Consider the following 25,176-nt stretch of genomic DNA (forward strand, 5'->3'; position numbering starts at 1 on the left):
ACAACAGAGGATGAGATGGCCGGATGGCATCACCAACTCGATGGACGTGAGTCTGAGTGAACTCCGGGAGTTGGTGATGCACAGGGAGGCCTGGTGTGCTGCGATTCCTGGGGTCGCAGAGAGTCGGACACGACTGAGCGACTGAACTGAACTGAACTGAACTGAGGGGGTTAGCGATGCAGTTATTTTAATAAAGGGTTAAGTAGTTCCCATTAGTTGCTTAACTAACAGAAGTGATACTTTCCTTTTGCAAGATGCATAATTCAGGCTCTGCTTTATACTTCAGCAAGCTGTCCACTCACCTACTGAGAGTGTGCATGCTGAGAACATAATTATTTAAAAGTCGCTTTGAAAAAGACACTCAACTATGCAAATGCATGAATTAAACAAAAGGAATTAGATGGTGACATTCGTTGTCGGGTGTTGGTTCCTTTCTAGAAATCGTTTGCTTGGTGGTTTAGATGTCACATTGTTTTAAGCTATAGCACAGTCACTTTATTTTCATTATCTCTGTGGTACTGGTATGAAATATCCATTACGAGCTTCCTTTTCAACCAGATGTGTCATGAAGTACAGCAAAAGAGGGTGAAATGTTAAGAGTCTCCCCAGAGCCTAGAAATAGGGACAGTTAGAACTTGTAACAAGCTGCCATCCAAGCCTGCCTCTCAGCATTCAAATTTCATTTGACAGTGCCATGTGTCAGGATTTTACATTGAACAACACACTGAAGAATTCTCTAATAAGAAAAATACACACATTTTTATGAGTATTGCTAACTTTTAAGTGAATGACATACTAGTTAGGGCAAAAGTTGTTACTCTGAATTTGTGAAACAGTTTATTTTAAGGAAAATTCAGGATTATTATTATTACTTTTCAAAGTCTCTTAAGAGTTCCCTTACTTCAGTTCAGTTCAGTTGCTTAGTCATGTCTGAGTCTTTGCGACAGCATGGACTGCAGCACGCCAGGCTTCCCTGTCCATCACCAGCTCCTGGAGCTTACTCAAACTCATGTTCATCGAGTCGGTGATGCCATTCAACCATCTTATCCTCTGTCATCACCTTCTCCTCCTGCCTTCAATCTTTCCCAGCATCAGGGTCTTTTCCAATGAGTCAGTTCTTCACATCAGGTGGCTGAAGTATTGGAGTTTCAGCTTTAGCATCATTCCTTCCAATGAATATTCAGGACTGATTTCCTTTTAGGATGGACTGGTTGGATCTCCTTGCAGTCCAAGGGACTCTCAAGAGTCTTCTCCAACACCATAGTTCAAAAGCATCAGTTCTTCAGAGCTCAGCTTTCTTTATAGCCCAACTCTCACATCCATACATGACCACTGGAAAAACCATAGCTTTGGCCAGACGGACCTTCATTGGTAAGTAATGACTCTGCTTTTTAATTTGCTGTCTAGGCTGGTCATAGGTTTTCTTCCAAGGAGCAAGTGTCTTTTAATTTCATGGCTGCAGTCACCATCTGCAGTGATTTTGGAGCACACACACAAAAAAGTCTGTCACTGTTTCCATTGTTTCCCCATCTATTTGCCATGAAGTGGTGGGACCAGATGCCATGATCTCAGCTTTCTGAATGTTGTGTTTAAGTCAACTTTTTCACTCTCCTCTTTCACTTTCATCAAGAGGTTCTTTAGTTCTTCTTCACTTTCTGCCATAAGGGTGGTGTCATCTGTATATCTGAGGTTATTGATATTTCTCTTACTGATGATAGTTCCCTTACTTGTGAAAGGATAACCTTTGTAGGTTGTATACTAGTGTAACTCTTTGTAGCTAGTAATTACATTATTAAAGAGACTTTAGAGTTGATAAAATCAGATTGCTAATGGTAAATTCTAGGAGAAGTTTATGGTATAAGTTCCAGAATCAAAAAATGCTGCTCTTGTAGCAGGGGATATTATGGTGGGATTTTGCCTCATGTGGGCCTTTCAAGAATTGCTTCCAGCCTTCAGCATCGAGTTTACAAAGTCTCTGAAAGAAGTCAATTTCTAATGCTTTCCACTGACCTTGATATTTAAGACATGTAAATAATGATTGCTTTTGCTGGGAAGGTGAACTCTGCTATTTATACTTAGTTTTTGAATATATTACACAAGGGCTCTTTGTTGTTTGCAAAAAATGCTTCTCCTTGAACAATGTTTTGCTTATGTTCATATCAAAATTATTTTGTTTCCTGAGCACACACCAAAAGATGTTAAGAGAGAAGTGAATAGAGGTGTGCAGCATGTCAGGAGAAAGCCAATTCAAGAGTAAATAAGATAGGGTAAAATATTCACTTCTTCTAACTCATATAAGAAAATTTGCAAGCAGATTGTCCTTTTATTTTATCTCACTTTAACATGGAAACTGGCTCAATTTGACATGTAGGTGGGCACTTGTACAAACGAACTAATAGGAAATTCATACTGTGCTTGGCATACAAGTTGCCTTGCAGACATCTGTAGCCTGATCTAGAAAAAGGCAGAGTTTCTCTCTGACACCATGAACATCTTGAAATGAAGCTAGAAAAATGGTTCTAGAAAAATGGTTCTGTAAGATTTTAGAATTATTTCATTCATTTGGAAAAAGATCTGCCTACTAGCAATCAAAAAGTTAAGCCAGGAAACGTGAGTCTCAGGAAAAGGGCCCTAGAATTGGAATGGGCACATTCGAGACATTTACTATTACTGAAGCAAAAACAGCTAAGAATCCTGGGTATATCTGTTAGTAATCTATAAAACAAATTGGATCAATCTGTTAATTCCAGAGTTAGGAAATATTTTATCCTGAAGTCAGACAAAAAACAAACAGACAAAACATCCAAAGGCCGCTGTTTCTGTCACAGGGGCTGAGTCCCTGTTGAAACTAGTAGCTGATGGGAACAGGATAGTGGCTTCTCCCCAGTGCCATTCTCCCCGCTGAACTATTACACTCCAGCAATGAGATTACCCACCCCAGGCCAGAAGCAAGAGCCTGATTCCAGCAAGTCTAATCCACAAAGGGAAGATGGAATTGTGTCTGGGAAGCTAATTGACAGAGGCAGAGCCAAGAAACAGCGGCGTCTGAAGCTGGCTCAGGAACTGCAGGAGCACTTGGATCCCTCCTCCCAAGTCTAAAATGAATCCTGGGGAAAGTCAGTGTGATCTGTCCAAAGCATGCACGGTGAAAGCAAGCACATCGGGGATTTATTACTGAGGCACCCAGGACACACTCCTCTTAATGGACTCTCGGATTCTTGCCTCTGTATCATTTACTTTTTGGGGCTTAGTCTTTGTTCTTCTCTGGACTATATTAAAACCATAAACAGCAGAGGACAACAGACATTTACTTCTCTAAGAAAGGAAATGGGAGAAATCAGAATAGGACTGGGCTTCATGGAAAGAACACTTGTGGCACAAGGCAAATATTTGCTTTGCAACATTCTGAGTGATAAACCTAGAGAGTTCTGGGACTCAAAAACTGGGTCTCACTTCATCTTCACTAACAGGGGAGGCAGGAGATGGGTAGCAGATGTTCAGAAAACATTAGAATCACGAAAAGGACCAGTGAGGGTTTTGTTTTCAGAGATATTCCTATGGGTTGTTCTATTTTTCTCCTTTGAAAGGGTGAAAACAACATGGGAGCATGTCCTCATCTCTGTCTTTAATGGCTCCACCTAATTCAGGCTCCCTGTTACACACAAGTCTCAATAGGAAGACGGCATTGATTTTCTATGGCATCCTTTTATTCTGGAAGTTCACAGCACCTGATCACATTTGTTCATGATGTGAGACGGAAGGATCTCATTAGACTGTGGGTAGGTGGACATAAGGTAAAATGCAGTGAAAAGACTAACTTATATTCATGCTCACAAATTCTTCAGCATTTCCTCCTCCATGCCACCGTTATTCTCTGGGCCATCAGTGACTTGGTGGACTTGGTGGCCACATCTAACCATATTCATCTTGATCAGCCTCCAGTCTGCTCTCTAAGGGGCCAACTGAGAGATAGTCTTGCAAAGCTAATCCAAGGATGTCAGTCCTAAGCTTAAAACCCTGCAAAAACTTCTTCGCTACACTTAAGATAAAGATCAGAATCTATAACATGTCTACAGGACCCTTTAGGGTGGGTCCCCCCAACCTATGTTCCCGCTTCCTCACCCCCTACACTGGCCTTATTTCCTCTCTCATGCTTGCATGCTCCCTCTTGCCAAAGGGCCTTACTGTATGCTACTGAATACTGTCTATCTTACTCTCTTTAATGTGTTCTTCAGCTAGTTAACCCCTTACTTATCTGCAACCATGCACTGTTTACTCAGGAAAGCTTCTCTTATTGTGAAGGACAAACATCTACATTTGCTAACGAAACTATGTTTATAACATATACACAATCTTTAAATCACACAAAGGTACACGTGGTAATTTTTACTTTTTGAAAATCTCTCTCCTGCCTGCGTTCTGTCCTGTCCCAAACTCTCTCCTTATACTTCCCTCACTATTCAGAATTAGAAAAAACAGAGGAAACTTTACCTATTTTCATGTCCTTGAGGCTGAAGAGGCTGAGGCGGAGCTGGCTGGGCGATGGGACTGTTGGGGGTGGCCGGGCTGGGCTGGGCCAGAGGACTCTGTTGGGCCAGGGGGCTGTGCTGCTGGGCCATGGGGCTCTGCTTCTCTGAGCTGGGTGCTGAAGCGGGGCTGTTGAGTTCTGCAGTGGGAAACCAAAGAGGCAAATGAAGTCAGGTTGGCATGTGATAAAGGGCAAGAGGTGGCCAGAGATGGTTCCTCTGCCTGCTCACATGACTCAAGGCTATGGTTCTTCTAGTTTCTGTTAGGCTTTAAGATAACAGCTTAAACTTAGCAAGTTCTAATACCCTCCTATAATTAGTATTCTTTCATAAATGATAAGGCTGCTGAACAAGGTTATGAACAAGAATCTCTCATCTTTTGTCAGAAGAAAAGATTACAATAAAAAGTATTAAAACTACGAAAAATAATTCAAAGGACTCTAAAACATATTCTACTTGTTCTATCATTACTTGCTGAAGCAAAGCGTTTTAGCCATTACATTTTGGTTGTAATGAGAAGTCCTACCAGTATCCTAATCCCTAAGGAATTAACCACAAGAAAACAAAACGCTTTTCACAATCCTTTTTTCAGTTCCTTGTTAGTCTTATTTCCTAATAACCCTCTCTGTACTCCATGGTTCTCCAGAAAGAACATTTGACACAGGAAAGTTAATAAGTTGTTCTTTGTTAAAACTGCTTCTTGGTCTTTCTTGTTATAGCATCAAATTTTTATCTGAAAGTATCTCTCTATGTTGGACTAAGAGCAGGAGAGACATATTTCATACAGGAAAAGGGAAAACCAAATCAGGTTTTTGCAACCAATTTTGCTTGAAGTTAACTTCTACTGAATATTTTATACATAATGTTGTCTGCATATAACAGGTTAAAATGGTTATTTTTTTCCCTGGGTGACAAAAAAGTGATATATTAGTGTTCCTTTATAAACCACTTTCCTTTTTCTTTGCTCCCACCCTACATTTAAAAATTTGTTTTCCACCTGTATCAGCCTTGGCACCGTGGATACTTGGAGCCAGATGATTCCAGGCTGTGGTGGGCTGTCGTGTGCTCTGTAGGATGAGTACGGAGAAGCATTCTTGTCCTTTCCCTACTGGAGAGCAGTAGCATCCCCACCCCAGACATGACAACCAATAAGGTCTCCAGGCATCTCCAAATGCCCCCTGGTGGGACGAGATCATCTCTGCTGAGGACAGCTGTTTCATATTTAAAGTCAGGTGGCTACTTGATGCCTGCTTGTTAGATAGTCCCAGATGAAATCAGGAGACGGAGGAAACCAGAGGGGTCCAAGGCGACTGAGTGCATCCCTCTCCATGTGGGACACTGTGGTCCAATCACCAGTGAGCTCCGAAGACTGAATCCTCAAGTATCAGTACCGAGTCAGCAGCCTCAAACTAGTCATGAACCCACTGTGTCTGGAAATAGTGAACTGATGGTGAATTGATGCTCAGAATTTTGTTGCTCTTTACGGCATGGCTGTAGGTTGTGATGCTTATGACTCCTCAAGCCTCAGGGGGGAGTCCTTGTACAGAGAAATTTAAAAGGCTAGGTGGGAATTTAAAATTCTTATCAGATGCAACATTTTCTAAATGAGCTCTCTTTATACCACAAAACTTCCTCAAGCTTTTCAAAATCAATCTGACTTTGAAGAATCCTCCAGAGCTTAAGTGTTAACATGGATATATATATATTTTTTTTCCTGCAGATTTGTAACTCTATCATCTCTGTTGAATGGGTTCTGGCTTAATATAACCATAAAAACAGTACTCCAGGGACCAAAGGGAATTGAGTGAATAACCCGGTGCCGTGGGATTCACACTAGTTATCTGTAACCTCATATAGCTTATCTTGGAATCAAGTAACGAGTAAATAGGATATGGGTTGCCTCAGAGTGTTACTTTTTCAATATTGGATAGCAACTTTGGACATTCTGATATCCCTGACCGCAGCCAGGTGAGCTCCGGGACCCCGGCTCAGGCACTCACCCTCCTGAGGAATGATGCGAAGGGTGACGCTAAGACCTGCATCCTTGATGAGCTTCACGATGTCTGCATGAGGCATGTTGATGATAGACTGGCCGTTCACCGCTAAGATCCGGTCTCCCACTTTTAGCTTTGCACAGCGATCTGCGGGACTCCCATCAATGATGCGTCCAATTTTATGTGGCACAGCTACAAAAACATCCCAAACAGAAACAGGTATCAGGGCCATTACCAGTACAAGTTCTACCTTTGAGTGCCTGCAGCATAGGAAACAACGGGACATCAGAATTCTGCCTTTTGTCAGTCTCTCGAGACTACAGTCTTTTCTATCAAATGCAGCCCTGTGCATATAGCTGAGACCATGGGGTCGCTAAGAGTTGGACACGACTGAGCAACTTCCCTTTCACTTTTCACTTTCAAGCATTGGAGAAGGAAATGGCAACCCACTCCAGTGTTCTTGCCTGGAGAATCCCAGGGACAGGGGAGCCTGGTGGGCTTCTGTCTATGGGGTCGCACAGAGTCAGACACGACTGAAGTGACTTAGCACTTAGCAGAGTTTCTACAGTCAAGGCTAAATTCAGTGACGGGCCAATTCCAAACACATGCACCAGAGGTTCTCAAACTTTGAGGCAAATTATAATCACCCTAGGATTAAAAATAAAGCTCTTTGAGTCTCATCCTGGACCTTGTGAATCAGAATGTTTAGGAAGAAGGGGAGGATAATGGATTTTTAAGAAGCTCCTCAAGAAATTCCAATACGTACAAAAAATTTAGAAACAAGGATGTAGAATACAGTACCCAAAGAGCTCATACTCTAGAGACAAAAATACGGTTTAGAAAAACATAATAAACCTGGGAACATATATCTCAGTTCAGTTCAGTTGCTCAGTCATGTCTGACTCCTTGTGACCCCATGAATCACAGCACGCCAGGCCTCCCTGTCCGTCACCAACTCCCGGAATTCACTCAAACTCATGTCCATTGAGTCGGTGATGCCATCCAGCCATCTTATCCTCTGTTGTCCCCTTCTCCTCCTGCCCCCAATCCCTCCCAGCATCAGAGTCTTTTCCAATGAGTCAACTCTTCACATCAGGTGGCCAAAGTATTGGAGTTTCAGCTTCAGCATCAGTCCTTCCAATGAACACCCAGGACTGATCTTTAGGATGGACTGGTTGGATCTCCTTGAATTTGGAAAACTCAGCAGTGGCCATAGGACTGGAAAAGGTCAGTTTTCATTCCAATCCCAAAGAAAGGCAATGCCAAAGAATGCTCAAACTACCACACAATTGCACTCATCTCATATGCTAGTAAAGTAATGCTCAAAATTCTCCAAACCAGGCTTCAGCAATATGTGAACCGTGAACTTCCAGATGTTCAAGCTGGTTTTTGAAAAGGCAGAGGAACCAGAGATCAAATTGCCAATATCCACAGGATCATGGAAAAAGCAAGAGAGTTCCAGAAAAACATCTATTTCTGCTTTATTGACTATGCCAAAGCCTTTGACTGTGTGGATCACAAGAGACTGTGGAAAATTCTGAAAGAGATGGGAATACCAGACCACCTGACCTGCCTCTTGAGAAACCTGTATGCAGGTCAGGAAGCAACAGTTAGAACTGGACATGGAATAGACTGGTTCCAAATAGGAAAAGGAGTACGTCAAGGCTGTATACTGTTACCTTGCTTATTTAACTTCTATGCAGAGAACTTATATCTACCCTCTTCTATTTTACTAAGAGGAGAACACAGGAAAGGGAAGAAATACTTACTTATATGGGAATTATCCAGCTGATGAAGAAGTTATGACCAACTTCCTACCCAACTATTAAGGTTAAAGGCTGATGCAGCTTTCAACTATTACTTATTCTTTCTGATTCAGTGCAAGTGGTGCTAAAATCTTGTTAATATCTGGTATATAATGTAGTTCATCAAATTTAAAATTCTAGTAAGATACACCTCTTTTATGAACCACAGAAAGAAAAATAGAAAAAAAAAAATCCTCTAGCATTGAAACGGTAACTCCATTTGACATAGCATGTTCTCTAATTTTTGAAATGTTAAAATATGAAAAATGTGTATTACAATTAATGGAATATGGTATATGTCTCTTTAAAACAATGACAATTCATTTTGTCATCATTTATTTATATGCATGGGGAGAGCCAGGTTTGTGGGGATATAGATTTTCTAACAGGTTGACTTGTGTTCAATGTCAATGTCTGAGTTCCTAGAGGTTAACTATTTTGGGGGTCAGATATCAGTAGTGCATGATGTCTTTATGCATGCCCTCAAGGTGCTGACCATATAGAAACCTGTTTCTTTTCCTTTTCCCCTTCAAGACAGGAGCCCAGCGGGGAAACTGCCTGTCAAGGACTTGTTGCACTCCCTGTGGAAATCAGGAATTGATTTCATCTGCATAAAGAGGCAAAGACACACTTCACCATTCATTATGCCCCAGGGATATCTGTTCCTTAAACTCTCAATCTTGTGTCTGAGATACAGTGAAAGGCAGAACATCAACTAATGACCATGGTAAGGAAGGACAATCAGAGTTAATGGACCAGTACCTTGATCATATTTCTGTTGTGAAAGGTTATAGGTAGCATATGAAAATATTGGCCGAGCCTGTGTCTCTGAAGTGAAACTCATCATGTTGGAAGCTCAAACACATTTTTATTTACCATAAGCATGGATGGCTTTAATTAAGAACAACTTACTTACAGCATACTGATGATCATCTGAGAATCTTAGGACAATATAATGCTCAAGCAGAAATGTAATAAAAACTCATTCATTTACTAATTGTGTAGCATGATATGGGTATTGCCAGGTGTCTGGCCTTTAATCATGAATAGAGTGAACTTTCATTCCTGTTTTTGCATCCTTTCATGGTCAAGAGTATCCTGGATCAGTCAATAAATGATAAGATCTCCCTGGTCAAACTATGTAATATTGTTATCTGTCCTGACCTTTAAACAACTATCTGACCTCTCTGACTTTCTGTATTTCAAAAGTAAAATTAGGATAATAATATAGTTGAACTCACAGGATGGTTCTGAGAATTAAATGAGTTATCATACATAAAAAGACTAAAATAGTCCTTGGCATTAAGAATTGCTCTGTAAGTATTAACTCTTCATTCATTCTTTCTATTACTGTTATTTTAAAGTGACATCACTATTGATATGTATGTGCTTGGGTATTGGCACCAGCTGAAATTCTGTCTGCATGGGGCAAACCTGTAACACAGCTAAAACAGAAGGAATATTGCTTATTACAGAGCAGTATCAGGGGAAAACAGCTTCATTTGGGAAAGAGAGGTATGTTTCATGGAAAATAGAGACACCAGCTGAGGTCAAGAGTCCTGTTCCCTTTTCCGAGGTTTCACAAAAAAGGTGTTGCAACAATCTCTATAGGAAAACACTAACTTACAAGTGAGAGTTAATTATCCAAAGGAAAATGAGCATAATATAGATCTCTTCTGTATATGATGCATTATCCGCACTGAACCACTCACACACACATACACACACTTACAACTACGTTAAAATAAATATAACTTCATCTTCAATAAATTATGAGCTACCTGACAGTGTTATCATTGCATGTTTACAGCGTAGGAAACTGAGCATTAAACAGTCTGCGGTCTGCCCAAGGTCACATAGGCTAACCGGGGTTTAGAATTCCAGACTGTCAGATGCCACAGCCTGGGTCCTTAACACAGCCCAACACTGCCTCTCTCACCTTCACCAACTCCTCCCGCCACTCGAGTGCCCCCTGAGCACCTGGTGCTTTCATTTGGCGAGGGCAGGCTGCTCTAAGGAGAGAATCGTAAATGTTTCACCACTGGCCCTGATCCAGAGGAGGGTGAAAGGCAGGAGGTTTGCTTGAAGCGGTTTCTTTGCGGCAGCTCTTTTGAAAGGCAAGGAAGGAGGAGAAAGGAAGGGGAGAAGAGGGCACCAGGGAGAGGAGAAAACAGGAAAATTGGACAGCTCTTCAGATCCCATTTAGCAAGGACTTCACATTGCAGTGTCATTCCTTTGAGGTAATTTCTCTGGGTATTAGAAACAGTCACATTTGAAATGAAATTAAAAAATACATTTCAAAACACATACAAATGATATTTAGGTGATTCACTGTTTTGAATTATTCATGCCTCTGCTCCCCACCATTACTGTGCATCATTTAGAATTTACTGGGCATAAAACTCCAAATGTTTCAAAACAAGATTTCACATACACACACACAGGCACACTATGCTACTATTTATTAATTGCCAGGCACTGTATTAGGCACTTATTTTAACTCTTTACAGCTTCAATGTGAAACAGCTGTAAAATTTTAATAATCATGCTTATTTAACTGTTGAGAAAACAACAATAAAAAATGTCAAAGCCTATGACTTGGAAACTTGGGGTTACTCCCTTTTTGAAATATGTGACAAAGTGAAAGTGAAAGTTGCTCAGTCATGTCCGACTTTTGCAACCCCATGGACTATACAGTCCATGGAATTCTCCAGGCCAGAATACTGGAGTAGGTAGCCTTTCCCTTCTCCAGGGAATCTTCCCAACCCAGGGATCGAATCCAGGTCTCCTGCCTTGTGGGTGGATTCTTTATTAGCTGAGCCACAAGGGGCTGAAAGCAATTTGAATTATGAGAAGTGAAGGACTGCCTGGTGAAACTTAGCTTAGGAAACCATGCTTGAGATTTTAAGATGAAAGTTTCATTCTAAATATGTGTATGGTGATAATTCTTTTAAGCTCATTTCATTTTATTAGGGCAGGTAGCATAAAAACTAAAAACCAAGATAAAAGAATGAAAACTAAATTCTACGACAATGTCCTGGAATGATGGAGTGGCTTACATAATATCTGAATGAGTATACAATGCAGAAATGGATGCCCCATCACTGAAGTGCCTGGAATGGCTTTATTCAAATAGTGTGCTATTGGCATTTACTGTCATAAAACCAGTATCTGAAACTCTTGGCAGGTGCAGATAGCCTCACTTCCCTTTACCGGCATTTCCACTCCATACATAAGGACATCAACTGCTCCTGTACAACAAGGGGTATGCTCAGAGGAGGCTCCCTCTGGAAACAAGATGCAGCTCCACTCACTCAGTTATGAGCTCTACAGAGCTTGTGACCTAAGTACTTTCTGTGCATAGTTAATGAGATTACAAAGCATGGAAGAGGCCCTGACCTTGATTTCTATTATTGGGATGAATGGTAGTCATTAATTCTCTGAGAATTGATGATTAAGGTAACTGCTGGAGTGCAGTCCATTTAGATGGCATGCCTTGCAGACATCATCTGTCAGGCAGCAACATAAATCAAGTCTTTGGATCAGGCCTCTTGACACAGTGTTCTTAAGATACACAGATATTTGGGAAAAGCTGCAATATGTCATGAGGCTTTGGGCATACTGACATTGGAAGGGAGACAACATATTACTAGTTGGAAATTTTCCTTTAATTGCAAATCACATAAATTACGGAAAAATGAAACCCATCTTTTTCTTTTTTATTCGTTTTTGGGTAAAACACTACTGTGCACTTACACTGCAATATGTTTCATATTTTCCTGTAGATGAATTGACTCTTTTGGCAATGCTCAACACTGCAAACTTGTTTTAGTAAGAATATTCAGACATAATCAGTTGGGCCAGATGGTCTCTAAGTTAGCTCTAAAGGTCTGGATTCTTTGGTGTCTAGCCGTAACCACTACAGGAAGCCACGATCCTCCCTTCTGGCTATGGGTTTCTCTTCTGGGACTTACTACGGTCTATCCAGACACCTTCAGTCACTGGACAACCAATGAACTTCCCATCAGAAGGTGGGAGGACTTTTCTCGCTCTGGTGGTGTATATTTTTGGAATCTTTTGGTGATGGATTAGTCATGGAATTTTTAGCTATATCATCCTACTGAAGGGAGAAGTGGATCTTCCTTCCACCTGTTCCCCCAATATTTCCTTGTTTTATATGTATCTCATTCCAGAAAAGGAAGAGCCTGTGACTCATGTTTACATTTAATTATTTCCTTATTAACAGACCCCACGAGGTAGAGTTGTATATTGAGGAAAGCATTAGATGGGGAAAGTGAATTCTGCATCATTCATGTCAAACTTACAAGGGAGAAGTGTCTGAAATGAAAGTGACAAAAATAAATATTTCAAAGGCAATCAACAGTATCAATTCTCATTAGCTCACAATTCCACTAATTTGTGAAGGTTAAGCAACATATCATTAGCTTAAAGAGGCGACAGAAGTTAGTCTGTGTTTAGAATCTATGACCTGACATGAAAAGAATTTTTTTTTAACTAGATGATTCCAGTTGGTTTTCTTAAAATCACCTGTGAAAATTATGTATTGCCTAGTTTTAAGATTGTGGGTCAGGGTAGGAAAATCAGTAATTCTATCAATAACACATTCCTGCACAGTGTCTTCTGAGTAACCGGCAAAATGCTATGTACAGTGGGGAAGGCAATAATAAAATAAATGCATGGCATTTGCCCTCAAGAATCTCCCAGCCCAGTTGCATAGACCAGGGATAATCATATCAAATATTTAAAACAAAACACAAGTGGAAAATCTGTGGTGCAAGTAACATACAAGAGTAGAAAGGTGGGATGGATTATTGAGTCCAGGTGTGGACTTACAGAGTGATAAGGAAAAGGAAGCCACTCTAGGGAAGTGAGAGCACATGGCCCCTAGGCTAAGTGGCAGCTCCCTTAGTGAAAAACTCATGATAGTAAAGGGGGTGCCATCATATCCATGAAGGGGGAGATGCACAGAGAGGATGCTTTGTGGATGGGGTCCCTCCAACCATCATTATGCCTCCATGCTTCCCTGAGAGCCCAAATATGATGCCTTTGCCCAGCTTCTCCAGATATACAGAACAACAGAAGAGTAATTGGCACAGGATATTTCTAATATATGATGATGGATTCTGATTTTTTTGGGGGGGCGGGGGGTGCTTCGGAAACCTAAGCCTAGTGCTAATCTTGCTCATTTTCCACCTCTTTCCTTCCTAGAAGTCCCGAATGAGAATGTTCTATGGTGACAAGCCCATTCAGCTAGATTCTCTCCCTTCCTGCAGTGTGACACAACGTCCTTCGAAAGAGATTTTCTAGGTTGTTAGGGGGTGAAGATATGGGGAAAACATGTGTTTGGTATTTTTTTTAATTGTGGTAAAATTAAGAAAAAAACAGACTGCATGACTTGTTTTCCTCTAGAAGTCTGTAAAATTCAGATTTCCAAAAATGAAAACGTCTTCTCTGAATTTCATAGCCAAATAACTTGCAATCCAAAACCGAGCAGCTGGTGTTTTAAGGACTGCAGATTCCAAAAGTGCACTTTCCCCTCTCCAGCTCCCATGAGTCATTCTCTTGTGGTTGAACAGTTTAGTTACTCTGCAGTTGGTAACAAGCAAGATAGTCAGATGAGAGAATGGAAAGAGGGCCCCACCACTGGCATTTTGGGAAGCCCACTGAACTCTTGTTTCAAGGGGCAGAAAGACCACTAAAAAGTTAACCACACGGTTGAAGAGGAGTAGACACTCATCAACCATACCTTACATTTATGCTATTATTTTCCTGACAGTGAACTGGTAATCAAAAGAAAACTCATTGCATTAGGAAATGTAATTAGCTATTACTTGACCATTCCATCCTGGAACACGAAGTTGAGTTAGCAACCTCATCTTGGTTGGAAAGATTTGGTGAACTTGTAGGCATAGGCCCAGTTTCATGAATGTGTGACCTATGCACTATTTCTACACTCAAAACGGTCTTGTGTTTGGTTCAGTGGTGTATTTTCAACATCCTCATCTTCTTAATAATTTCTAAATAAGGACATCATGTTTTCATTTTCCACTGAAAATGAACATGGGTGCTGCAAATTATGTAATTGATCAAATCCGCTATGAATATACAATGGAGGTGACAAATAGATTCAATGGATTAGATCTAGTAAACAGAATACCTGAAGAACTACGGGCAGAGGTCTGTAATATTGTTCAGGAGGCAGCAAACAAAACCATCCCCAAGGAAAAGAAATGCAAGAAGGCAAAATGGTTGTCTGAGGAGGCTTTACAAATAGCCGAGGAAAGAAGAAAAGCAAAAAGCAAGGGAGAAAGGGAAAGGTATACCAAACGAAATCCACAGTTCCAGACAATAGCAAAGAGGCCTTCTTCAATGAACAAAGAAATAGAGGAAAACAACAGGAAGGGTAAGACTAGAGATCTCTTCAAGAAATCTCTAGACTTCTTGAAGATCTCTTCAAGAAAACTGGAGTTATCAAAGGAACATTTCATTCAAAGATGGGCACAGTAAAAGACAGAAACAGTAAAGACCTAATAGAAGCTGACGAGATCAAGAAGAAAAAACATACAGAAGAACTGTACAAAAAAGATCTTCTTAATGACCTTGATAACCACGATGGTGCAGTCTCTCACTCAGAGCCAGACATTTTGGAGTGTGAAGTCAACTGAACCTTAGAAAGCTCTATTGCCAATAAAATACTAGTGAAGGTGATGGAATTCCAGCAGTTATTTAAAATCCTAAAAGATGTTGTTATTAAAGTGTTGCACTCAATATCTCAGCAAATTTGGAAAACCCAGCAGTGGCCACAGACTGGAAAAGGTCAATCCTCATCCTAATTCCCAAGAAGCGTAGTACTAAAGAATGTTCAGAGCACTGGACGATCGCACTCATCTTCATCTCATGCTAGTAAGGTTATACACAAAATCCTCCAAGCTAGGCTTCAGCATTTTGTGAACCAAGAACTTCCAGATGTTCAAGCTGGGTGTAGAAAAGGCAGAGGAACCAGAGATCAAATTGCCAACATTCATTGGATCACAGAGAAAGCAAGGGAATTCCAGAAAAACATCTACCTCTATTCCATTGACTAAAGCCTTTGACTGTGTGAATCATAACAAAATGTGGAAAACTCTTAAAGAGATGGGGAAGGGGGATACCAGACCATCTTATCTGAGAAGCAACAGTTAGAACCCTGAATGGAACAACTGAATTGTTCAGGATTGAGAAAGGAGTACAACAAGGCTGTTTATTGTCACCCTGTTTATTTAACATATACACAGAGCACATCATGATAAATGCCAGGCTGGATGAGTAACGAGCTGGACTCAAGATTGCCAGGAGAAACATCAACAACCTCAGATATGTGGATGATACCACGTTAATGGCAGAAAGCGAAGAGGAACTAAAGAGACTCTTGATGAGGGTGAAGGAGGAGAGTGAAAAAGCTGGCTTAAAACTCAGTATTAAAAGAACTAAGATAATGGCATCCAGTCCCATTACTCATGGCAAATAGAAGTGGAAAAGGAGGAAGCAGTAACAGACTTCCTTTTCTTGGGTTCTCAAATCACTGCAGATGGTGACTGCAGCCATGAAATTAGAAGACAATTGTTTCTTTGCAGGAAAGCTCTGACAAACCTAGACTGTGTGTTGAAAAGCAAAGGTATCACTTTGCTGACAAAGATCCATATAGTCAAGGCTATGGTCTTTCCAGTAGTCATGTACAGATCTGAGAGTTGGATAGAAAAGAAGGCAGAGCGTTGAAGAATTGATGCTTTTGAATTGTGGTGCTGGAGAAGACTCTTGAGAGTCCCTTGGAAAGCAAAGAGATCAATCTTAAAGGAAATCAACCCTGAATACTCATTAGAAGGAGTGATGCTGAAGCTGAAGCTCCAATACTTCGGCCACCTGATAAGAGGTGACTCACTGGAAAAGACCCTGATGCTGGGAGAGATAGAAGACAGAAGAAGGCAACAGATGAGTTAGTTGGATGGCATCACCGATTAAACAGACATGAACTTGGGCAAACTCCAGGAGTTGGTGCAGGACAGGGAAGCCTGCGGTGCTGCAGTCCATGTGGTTGCCAACAGTTGGACACGATTTGGCTACTGAACAATAACAACAACAACGTGACTATATTCATAGTATATTTTGTCTTCATACCACTAGGTATCATTTCAGTGTTTGCAATGGAAGGTGTAAATGAGAATATGGTATGTTATCAAGAAAAATTATCACAAAGGATGGTGGAGGAAGGAGCAAAAACAATTTCTTTCTCCAGTGGTAGCTGCATTTCTCATTCCCATGCACCTCATTAGGAGAGATAGTCCAAATAATTGCTGCTATTTATATTCTTAAAGGTCTTTGATTCATTACGTGTTGATTCAAGAGGCCTAAAAATTACCTTAATTCTCTTATTTCATTAAATATTCATATAAGTCACTCATTATGGAGCATCTACTAAGCATATATCCGTCTTTCTCTTTCTTTAAATAGATTTTTACTGTTACCATGACACTTTAGGGCTTCCCTGGTGGCTCAGACAGTAAACAATCTGCCTTCAATGCAGGAGACCTGGGTTCTCATGGGCAGAGGAGCCTGGTAGGCTACAGTCCATGGGGTTGCAAAGAGTTGGACATGACTAAGTGACTAACACAGCACATATGAAGGACTTTCTGTATTCTTTGCATACTATTTATATCCCTCATCATATAGGGATCCCACAAAATATCTAGACATGAGAGTGGCAGGAGCTAAAGAAACTTCAGAATAGTCATGCCCCTCAAGTCTGCAGGTGTCCAGAAAGGCATGCATGTGGGAATGTGGAGCTGGAGAGGAAGAAGATAGGGAAACACTTCCATTTCTAGATATTACTGTAAAAATACATTTCACTTTACTGTATATCCCAAGAAGTCCTTTTTTTCCCTTGCTAATTTCCAGGCAGCTGGGACATTCTTTTTATTACCTGTTTTGGTCTGAAATTGATATAGAAAATGTGTCCTTCTAAGTCAAATATCAACTCTACTCAACATTTTTTGCATTTCCCTCCAAAAATTCTGAAAAGGATACATATTTCCATCACTGAGTTAAATCAGTGACACAAGATTTTCCCGTTATGGAGTAAAAACTAAAAATAGAGCTACTATATGACCCAGATATCTCACTCCTGGGTATATACCTGACGAAAACCATAATTTATAAAGAATCATGTACCCATGATTCACTGCAGCAGTATTTACAATAGCTAGGATATGGAAGCAACCAAACTGTCTCTCAAGAGAGAAATGGATAAACGAGATATATTACATGTATACAATGGAATATTACTCAGCCACAAAAGAAACACAGTTGTGTCACTTACAGAGATGTGGACAGACCTATGCTATGCTAAGTCACTTCAGTCGTGTCCGACTCTCATATAGAACAAGTACGTCAGAAAGAGAGATAATATTGCTGACATGTGGGATCTAAAAAAATGGTACAGATGAACTTACTTGCAAAGCAGAAATAGAGACAACAGGTGTAGAGAACAAACTTACAGATACCAAGGTGGAGAGGGGTGGTGGGATAAATCGGGAGATTGGGATTGATACATATACACTACTATGTATAAAAGAGATGACTGATGAGAACCTCCTGTACAGCACAGGTAACTCCACTCATTTCTCTGTGCTGACCTAAATGGGAAGGAAGTCTAAAAAAGAGGGGACATATGTATAACTGATTCATCTTGATATATAGCAGAAACTAACACATTTTATATTTCAATAAAAATTTAAAAAAATTAAAGTTTGAATTTATTTTGTCAAAAAAAGCCACAAAAAAAACAAAAACAAACCCCAGGTGAATGAATCCCTTTTGTTCTCCAAGGTGGGATACACAGTCAGTAAATCCCAAGCCTTTTTTTGTGCACTCTTTCCTTTTGCTAAAGCACATCCTATAGTATCTTCCTATAGAAACTATACATGGGAGAAAATAATGGTTCAGGATTTAATGTTTGAAAACTTCTTCAGTTTTACTTTCTCATTTGAAATAGAATTCTGGCTTTGAATTCTAGGTTGTATGAAGTTTGAGGCTGAAAAATTCCTTTTTCCTTAGAAATTTGCTGGCATTGCTCTATTGTCTTCTAACATCCAGTGTTGCTACTAAAATGTCTGAACTCCTTAGGATTTTTTTCCCTTGTATATAACCTACTTGTTTTTCTGTTTCCTTTCAGAAATGTTTATGATTGTCCTTGTACATTTTGTGTTCTAAAGTTTTGCAGTGATGCATTTTGGTTCATTTCAGCATGGAGACATTTCTTTTAGTGTTGCTTTAGGGAACTTTTATTATAATATATCTTTGATAACTTCCATTCTGTTTCTCTGCTCTCTCTTTGTGAAACTCTTACTAGTTAGATATTGACCTCCTGATTGATCTGTTAATTTTATCATTTCTTTCATACTGTTTCTCTTTGTCCTACTGCCTGTGAGATTTCCTTTACTCTAACTTTCAACTCTTCTGTTGAATTTTTAACTTTAGTCAAGATATTTCCAATTCCTAAGAATTCTTTCTTTAATCATATCATTCTTTTTTTTTTTTAAATAGCATTCTGTACTTATTTTATGCTGGTAATATTCTCTATGTATGTAAGTGAGTGATTTTTGAAGTTTGCTATTGTTCCATTTTTTCTTTTATTCTTTCATTAATTTGCTTGCTTTTCTGTTTTAAAAATACAAATTTCATGTCTGGTGGCCATGGTTGTTTTCCATTCTTCCCAAAGTTTTCAAAGTTCTGAGCTGGTCTGAGTTTCTAAAAGAAAATAGGCAGATCAGTGCTATTCATTTCTCTTTTTGGTTTCCTTTGTCTTACAAAATGAGTTGCTGTATTTTTGTCTTTAAAGTACCTTCCCCATTCATAGACATCCCTTTCTTCTTTATTTACCACCATTTTATTGGTGCCTAAGAAAGGGAAAAGATAAACATTAATGACATCATTAACTAGAAATTGAAAATACCTTCTGTAAATTTTATTTTTTGCAATCAATATGTTGGTGTACCAGTTAAAGATTTGGAATCTATTTGGGAAAAGAATATCAATATTTTATGGACCCAAACTTTAAAAGTCTTGCTGTTCCTGTAGCCCTGACAGATAAAATATAAAATATAACTGATTTCTTTTCAAGAGTTCAGAACATGTCATAAAACTACATTTCATCAACCCCAGGTATTGTGTTAAAAATGTTCAATGAAACCACACTTTCTTTCCTCTGTATGTCTCGACTGCCTTTGAGAATTCACACCCATCAGTGTACTTGGCTTTCAGTAATTTCTCAGCAGGCCCAGTAGAAATGGTTGATAGTTACAAGCAGGTGTTGCTGACAAGTCATGTTTCTCATTTTTACAGATGCAGTGCATTCTATCTCTGCCATCTCCGTTTTCCTTTTATAGCTTCTGAAATTGTGTTTTGTAAAAAGTCACTTGGCTATCTTCACACAGTTTCCCTGTTACAATAGGTAAATGTCAAAAGCAATCAGGTGCAATATCAGCTTTTCATTGTATTCCCCTAAGCCCTCAGGTAGATAATAACTTCTTGCAATATTTTCTTAATGTAAACGGAAACAGATACTAACCCAGGCAAATGATCCCTCCTGAGCCAGCTGTCCTTTTCAATATGTTATCCAGAAGATTACATGAATATTTATTGGCTGCTTAGTTTCTCACAGAAGCCAAAGTTTCACTAACAAGGTATATCACGTTTTAACTTGAAATAATGCAATTTCACATGACTGGATAAAACATGAACAGACCCTCAAGCAGAGGGTTCAAGAGCTAGAAGATCTTGGTCATATATTAATTTGAAAACAACTTTCAGTGTGACCTCTGAATGGCCAAATAAATCATGTCAGTTTCCTTATTTGAAATGTGAGACCATTACTGCATATAATTTTTCTTTCTTATCCTTATCTTTCTTACCCAACTATTACACACTTTAACTTCATTTGAATTTCAGCTTATATGTATTTTACCTAATCCCTTGTACTTTAAAGTATAGCAATTATATGTATTTTCATTTTTACTACGCAGACATACATCTTCATAATAACTTCACTTGAGATCATCATCATAGGATGATTTTTATTACTCTACCATGAGAAATGATTGAGAAGCGAAAAAACAAAGGTTGAAGAACCTCAAAATGTGTTCCCTTGTTCAAAGTGAAATATGAATTACAGTCTACAGGGAAGAGACCGAAAGTGAAAAAGAAGGTATAAGGATGGCAAATGTGTGCATGAAAAGATCCTCGGTATCTTTAGTTTTAGAGAAGAAATGTTACTTGAAAGCACTACACACCTATTGGAAAAGCTGAAAAAAAAAAAAAAAATCAATGAAGCCTGCAAACAGCAAGTACTGGCAAGGATGTGGCTCATCTGGAGCCCTCATCCAGGGAAGTACACAACAGAACAGTCATGCTGGAAAGTGGTGCCACATGAACCAGCAACTCCACCCCTGGATATTTACCCAAGTAAAAGGAAAACCTATTTTCACACAAAACCTATATGAAAAGGTACGTGGTTGCTTCATTCATGATCATCCAAAACAAGAAACAACCATAATATCTTTAAACTGGGAATGGATAAGCAGGCTGTGGTATATTCACACAAAGGAATACTACTCAACAATTTAAAAGAATCTGATATTGACACACGAAACAATCTGAATGTGTCTAAAATGCATTCTGCTAAGTGGCTACATACTGAGTAATTGCATTTACACAGGAAAAGGCAAAATTACAGAACAGAAAACAAATCCATGGCTGCCTGGGCTGGGAGTGGGTGGAGGGCTTGACTTCCTTGGTTAAGGAACTGGTTGTAGTTACAAAAACAGACACAGAATTTGTCAAAATTCACAGACTATAGACTGAAAAGGGCACAATTTACTATCTATAATTAAACCTTAAAAATGAGAGAAAAGTAAAAAAATCAGGGAGTGATAAAGAAAGAGCTTTGGGTGGAAATAAACAGAGAGTAGTTAAAAGAAGTACTGTCGAATTAGCAGGAGAAAGGAGGTGGGAAGAGGACAGTAGAGGAGGAGGAAATGCTGCCTAGTGTGCATTTGAAAGGTGAACAGGACTCTTCCAGGTGGGCAAGGGTGGGGAGAGCATCACCGGCCCAGGTGATGTGACTCGCAAAGGCACAGATCTGTGAGTCTGCAGTGTGGGTACAGGGTTGCCACCAGCATAAACAGCTGAGCCTCAGGAAGAAGGTGAGAGGGGATAGATCATGGCAAGCCTTAGTGGTTGTGGCCAAGGGTTTGGAATTTATTTGAACACCAAATGAGAAGTCACTAATGATGTAGGAAGAGACATGATATAATCAGACTTGTTGTTTTAGAAGGAGTACCAGAGCGAAGGTGTGAAGGTTGGACTAAGGGTAGGAGGGTGGGAAGAAGGCTGGAGGCAGGGAGGACATATAAAGGCCACTGCAATGCTCAGAGCTGTGCAGCCCAACATGGTAGCTGCTCGCCGCAAATGGCCATTTCGATTAATTGAAAGACAATTAAAAATCTAATTCCTCAGCCACAGTAGCCTCATATCCAGTGCTCCATAACCACATGAGCATGGCTAGTGGTTACAGTATTGTTTAGTGCAGGACAGAACACTGACATCACTGCAGAAAGTTCTACTGCAAAGTGCTAATCTAGAGCCTCTTCTAAGCCTTGGTAGTGGCAGTAGGGAGGTCCTGATGTATTCAAGGTATTTTATTTGGAAAACATGTTTGGGTAATAGCTTGTATTAGTCTCTCAAGTATGGAAGGTGCAGTTGTGTATCAACTTAGCTGGGATATGAACTTAGGTACTAGGAGGCCTGCTTTAAAGCTTGTGAGTATATACACTGATTGGAGCTGAAAGTATACCTGTTAGCCTTCTCTTAACCACTAAGCCCCAGGAAGCATCACTATCAGTGACTAACTTTATACTAGCAACTGGCTGTTTATGTCCTCTCCAAATTCATATGTTGAAACCTAATCCCCAAAGTGACAATTATTTGGAGATGGGGCCCTGGGAGGTGATTAGGTCATGAGATTGGAGCCCTCATGAATGGGATTAGTGCCCTTATGAAAGGAACCACCCAGAGCTCCCTTATCCCTTTCACCATGTGAGGGGCAGTGAGAAGACACTGTCTATGAAGCCAGCTCTCACCAGTCTCTGAATCTGTCAGTGCCAGGATCGTGGACTTCCCAGCCTCCAGAACTGCGAGGAATACATTTCTATAAACTGGTGTTTACAAGCTACCAGTGTGTGGCATTCTATTATAGAAGTCTGCACAGGCTAAGACACTTGGCAAACAATACATAAAGGTTTCACTGTATTTGAATTTTATCAAATGTCTATAGGAATTTAAGCTATGTTTCATCTTGCTGTTCATCTAGCAAGTCTAAAACACATGTGAATGAAGACTTCTAAGTGGAAATATTCTTCTACCTCATGTTGTTTCAACTGTTCTCTCTCAGAACACCCTTTAAACTATGTGCTCTTGTTTACTGGGAGACCCTCCTCTATGATGAGCCCATAAAAACATATCTATATTGTGAACAGTCTCCGAACAGAAGGTTTTGGGCACCTCAGCCTTGAGAAAGCAGATGGATTCATCAGGTGCCCAACATCTGGGCATGTTTGTGGATCAAACTGTTGCCTGGCTTAGAGAAAGAGGATCTGGAAGAGATCAGACTGGGAAATGAATATGCCATAGCAGGCCCCACTATTTAGTTAATTTTCTTTGGCACAGTGTACACATTTGGAATGCTTAGTGATCATCAACCCAGAGGAGGCTGACTGATTAATCTTTAGGAATACTTCTAACCAAAGACTGCCAATGGTTTGTTTGGGAAAAAATCCAGCATAAATGTCAAAATTGTTGGTGGTCAAGTGAACAAACAAAGAGAACTCTTACCAGGATTTGGTATGGCAGGGAGGATTTGGGTATAGGCACTCTCTGAGTCCTTGGTGAAAGCAGGGGCGGAAAGAGAAATACTATTTATCCCAGCCCAAATGGGGAAATATTCCCTAATGACACTCTTTCAACATAGCTAGAAAATGGGGATTAAATAGCAGTACTGTGTTCACTTAACAACATGCTTTTAAAATAGTTGTCTTTGTGGAATCAGCTTTTTTTTAATGTGGTTGATTGTTGGGAAAAAAGAAGAAAAACAAAATCACAGAGAATTTAATCCAACATGAGGCCCTGAATGGATTATAAAGAAAATACGCCTTTTGCAAAAGTGAACTGTATGCTCAGAATTTATTTGAACCTCATGGGCATCTTCTGCTGGTAGAGGCAGCTCCTGTACACCTAGTCTGCGCTCTTTTCACAGCTGTGAGCTCCCTGTACCTTCCAGTGAAGAACAAGGCCCTGCAGGACATAAGCCCAGAGGAAACAAGAGCTAAGAAGACATCCACCTTCTGCTGCTGCCTGGAGAGTCTTTGAATGTAATGATAAAACCCTCCTGAAAAATAATTCCTAGTGGGGAAAAATTATGATTTATGAGCTCCATTCAGATAAGAAAAATGGTCAAGAATTAAAAAAAAAATGCAATGTGAGCATTCACAGATTTTTTTTTTTTTGATAGGTTGCATTGTTCCTCTTCTTGAAAATAAATAAGAATGATGCTGTGTCTCTCTGGTTTATTATTATTATTTTACAGTTACTGATCTTTAAATTTGTTAGTGCTAAGAAAATAAAATGCTTACATTTGTTTTTGCATTTTAGTCAATACATGTGTGGATGTTTGGATATCAGAGGACTTAGAGTTTGATGCAAAATCTTTTCTCGTTTTTGTTGTTTGCCAGTCTGTTTACTGTTAAGACCTAGGCAGCCGAGTTTTAATTTGGGAACAAAACTAGTCATGTGCAGGACTGAAAAAAAAGTTAAATTTAATCAATAGGTTCTAGTCCTCTGGTTTTAGTTGGGTATGATCCTATGAAGACTAATGTGATTCAGAGGTCATTCACTTGGAACAGATAGGGGTTACTTTGTTAACGAGGACTGTGAAGTGAATAATTTGAAGTCATACTTTTTTTCTAAGGATTTTGGGCTGCCATCCAAACCTTCCTGCTTAGGATGGTATCATTACCACTGAGATGGTGTTCATACAGATGGATGGCCATTCCAGGAACAGTCAGTGCCAGGACGAGGGGGATCAGGGAGCACACTGAGGCCTGCAGCATGGCCCTTCAGAGCACAAGGGTTTGGGGACCCAGATACTCATGATTAGGTCTTCCAGGGCACTTCCCTGGTTCACCAGGGCCTGATTTCTTAGAGGGCTCTCTCACTAGGCCCTTAGCTGCTGTGGAATCATTTACTTAGGCTAAGCACAACTGATGGGAAATCAGTATAGGATCTGGGACTTTGTTATAGTCCCACTCTCTTATGGAATAATTTCTCAGGCTGCACAAGGACCAGCTTGCAAACATTTCCTTTCCTGAGTTCTATGCTCATTCTCAGAGAGATGTCATGCTGCCTTTAAGGGACAGAACAGCTAGTTAAGTATATAGAGAGTTGGAGCAGAGAACATTCACACTTTGATGAGGGCAGGGCTAGGTCGTTGTATGAGAGTCCAATCCAACCCTATCCCACCAACATAAATTATGTGACAAATCCTTGAAGAGCATACTACCAGGAACTGTGAGGGATTTAAAGAGATGTCATAATTTCTTGCCCTTAAGGAACTTCCATTTAGGGTTAGCAAAACATATGAAAAATAAAATGACAGTGAGAGTAATAAGACACGATAAGAGAAAGGAAATCACAGAGCAGTCAACAATCAAGAGATTTGAAGACAAAAAAAAAAAAAAAAAAAAA

General features: G+C 39.9%; 1 protein-coding gene across 1 annotated transcript in view; it reads right to left on the bottom strand.

Annotated features, from left to right (window-relative positions):
- Positions 1-25,176, bottom strand: part of MAGI2 (membrane associated guanylate kinase, WW and PDZ domain containing 2) — a 1,467,824-nt gene that overhangs the window by 138,699 nt on the left and 1,303,949 nt on the right. Inside the window, 2 exon segments of the mRNA XM_010848097.1 lie at positions 4,492-4,666; positions 6,527-6,712. Of these exon segments, the coding sequence (XP_010846399.1) occupies positions 4,492-4,666; positions 6,527-6,712 (361 nt within the window).

Source organism: Bison bison, unplaced genomic scaffold (genome assembly GCF_000754665.1).
Source record: "Bison bison bison isolate TAMUID 2011002044 unplaced genomic scaffold, Bison_UMD1.0 scf7180017864260, whole genome shotgun sequence".
NCBI classification, from domain to species: Eukaryota; Metazoa; Chordata; class Mammalia; order Artiodactyla; family Bovidae; genus Bison; species Bison bison.